The sequence below is a fragment of the Limulus polyphemus genome, unplaced genomic scaffold, assembly GCF_000517525.1.
Source record: "Limulus polyphemus unplaced genomic scaffold, Limulus_polyphemus-2.1.2 Scaffold4103, whole genome shotgun sequence".
Lineage (NCBI taxonomy): Eukaryota > Metazoa > Arthropoda > Merostomata > Xiphosura > Limulidae > Limulus > Limulus polyphemus.
In genome coordinates, this window is record NW_013669713.1 from 10,691 (window position 1) to 14,065 (window position 3,375).

Sequence of the window (3,375 nt, forward strand, 5' to 3'; positions counted from 1 at the left end):
TCCATCCTATACTAATTATAATCCCCCTCTCCATCCTATACTAATTATAATCCCCCTCTCCATCCTATATTAATCATGATTCCCTCTCTATCCTATATTAAATATAATCCCCCTCTCCATATCTCCATACTATATTAATTATGATCCCCTCTCTCTCTTATATTAATCATGATTCCCTCTCTATCCTATATTAATTATAATCCCCCTCTCCATATCTCCATACTATATTAATTATGATCCACTCTCTCTCTTATATTAATCATGATTCCCTCTCTATCCTATATTAAATATAATCCCCCTCCCCATATCTCCATACTATATTAATTATGATCCCCTCTCTCTCTCTTATATTAATCATGATTCCCTCTCTATCCTATATTAAATATAATCCCCCTCTCCATATCTCCATACTATATTAATTATGATCCCCTCTCTCTCTCTTATATTAATCATGACTCCTTCTCTATCCTATATTAATTCAGTTTGTAGCTTTATATATATATATTTCAGCTAACTCCTCCCATAGTCTGGAGCTAGCAGGACCGAACTTGGCAGGGGGACTCGAGGTGGCCAGGGGGGAAAGTCTTTATTTACATGAGATATCTTCTACCAAGGCATTATGGGAATCTAAAAGTAGGTTTTCAAAGTCGCTGAACCCGAATATGGCATCAAATTTAGTGTTTCTGGCACCGCCTCGGGTCCACGGGCGCCATATGTTAAACTGTGTTAATATTCCCACCCACAAGCTAACAGGACCACATTTGGCAACATCCTTAAACATCATGTGATTTTCTTTCGAGTATGGATCGTCCTTGGGTAACTATAGAAGTAATTAGGGATAACTGAAGAGTTTGATGGGTATATTGAATCCGCAGCGGAGAGAGATGGTATTTTATACTGGTACAATAAAATACGGGAGTGGGATCTTAACGCAGAGCAACACAAAGGACACGTAGTTTACAAGAATTATTGATATAAGAATGGTAGTACCATCAAGGTAACTAACATGTCAGTGTAAGTTTCGTGTTACACGTGATGAGAAATGTCTCTGGTAATACCACGTAACTAACACGTCAGTGTAAGTTTCGTGTTACACGTGATGTAAAATGTCACTGGTAATACCACGTAACTAACACATCAGTGTAAGTTTCAAGTTACACGTGATGAGAAATGTCTCTGGTAATACCACGTAACTAACACATCAGTGTAAGTTTCGTGTTACACGTGATGAGAAATGTCTCTGGTAATACCACGTAACTAACACGTCAGTGTAAGTTTCGTGTTACACGTGATGAGAAATGTCTCTGGTAATACCACGTAACTAACACATCAGTGTAAGTTTCAAGTTACACGTGATGTAAAATTTCTCTGGTAACACCACGTAACTAACACATCAGTGTAAGTTTCAAGTTACACGTGATGTAAAATTTCTTTGGTAACACCACGTAACTAACACATCAGTGTAAGTTTCAAGTTACACGTGATGAGAAATGTCTCTGGTAATACCACGTAACTAACACATCAGTGTAAGTTTCGTGTTACACGTGATGTAAAATTTCTCTGGTAATACCACGTAACTAAACACATCAGGGTAGATTACAACTTACACACAAAGATAAATGTCTCCTATAACACCACTTAACTAAACACATCAGGGTAGATTACAACTTACACACAAAGATAAATGTCTCCTATAACACCATTTAACATCAGGGTACATTACAACTTACACACAAGGATAAATGTCTCCTATAACACCACTTAACTAAACCCATCAGGGTAGATTACAACTTACACACAAAGATAAATGTCTCCTATAACACCACTTAACTAAACCCATCAGGGTAGATTACAACTTACACACAAAGATAAATGTCTCCTATAACACCACTTAACTAAACATATCAGGGTAGATTACAATTTGTTCATGAAACTAACTTTCTACGATAACAGTCCACCTACCCTGGGAATCGAACATTTTCCGGTAAGTCCAGATAACAACGTTGTCTCAGAAGACCTGCCCACAGTTGGACTCCTACTATACCGAAGATGAAGAAAACGAAGAAACACAGAAGTAGCACGTTTCCTAGCATTGGTAGAGTATCGAGTAGTAGCATCACTAGGATTCGCATACCTAAAGACAAGAAAGTCAAAACACCAGAAATTTCTTGAAGATGATTTCCATTTGATCTTTGTGAATGAAAAACACAAATGATATAATTAATAATACTAGAAAAAACAGGGATCCACATGTATCACTCAGATTTAGTCCTAACCCTAATTCACTGTACTTGTGGATGAACGAAGATAATCTTGGGTAACAACTCAGACTGCACGGTAGCTGAAGATAACAGATTCGTGGCAGTTCTCTGATGGAAGTACTGATCTGACAGAGTAACAGCTCAGACTACACGGTAGCTGATGATAACAGATTTGTGGCAGTTCTCTGATGGAAGTACTGATCTGACGGACAGAGTAACAGCTCAGACTGCACGGTAGCTGAAGATAACAGATTCGTGGCACTTCTCTGATGGAAGTACTGATCTGATAGACAGAGTAACAACTCAGACTGCACGGTAGCTGAAGATAACAGATTTGTGGCACTTCTCTGATGGAAGTACTGATCTGATAGACAGAGTAACAACTCAGACTGCACGGTAGCTGAAGATATCTGATACGTGGCAGTTCTCTGATGGAAGTACTGATCTGACAGACAGAGTAACAACTCAGACTGCATGAATTCCTTGCCAGGCCTCTCTCCGGTGTTTCGTGTTATTGTGTGAAACTCCCCATCGCTGTCTTCCTCGGAAACAGAAACCTTATGATACAGAGCTACACTGGAACCCACTTCATATCCATCTCACTCGACACAGTGGATCATACCAGGACGTGTGGTTACGTACTAAAGCGGAGTGGACATTGTCAACTCTTTGACTGCCATATTTACCGATAAACAACTCTACCCAGGATCACGTCTAGAGTTAGATACACACAGAGACACGAGGTGTTATGTAATTAATCACATCTGTCGCTTACTACTTGTCACATTAACATGAATTTCATCTTAGAGATAATTACGTGAAATATAACACAGCTGATTATGTGAGAAGTATGAAAGAGATTCAATATCTGTTCATAAAAAATAACATTCGTTATCATCTTTAATCAATTATAAAATTATAGATTTATCACAACATTTACATATTACCACATCTTTCAAGGGTGAAACAAAGGTTATATATATATGTGTATGTATTCACATATATAGTGTGTCTGTATATATATATATGTATGTATTCACATATATAGTGTGTCTGTATATATATATATGTATGTATTCACATATATAGTGTATATATATATATATATATAGTA

At 37.4% G+C, this 3,375-nt stretch overlaps 1 protein-coding gene across 1 annotated transcript in view; it reads right to left on the bottom strand.

The window, feature by feature from the left end:
* Positions 1–3,375, bottom strand: part of LOC106470591 (voltage-dependent T-type calcium channel subunit alpha-1I-like) — a gene marked incomplete at its 3' end in the record, with an annotated part of 80,076 nt that overhangs the window by 10,085 nt on the left and 66,616 nt on the right. The window contains exon 4 of the mRNA XM_022399205.1: positions 1,963–2,134. Coding sequence (XP_022254913.1) covers positions 1,963–2,134 — 172 coding nt within the window. The remainder of the gene's footprint in view (positions 1–1,962; positions 2,135–3,375) is intronic.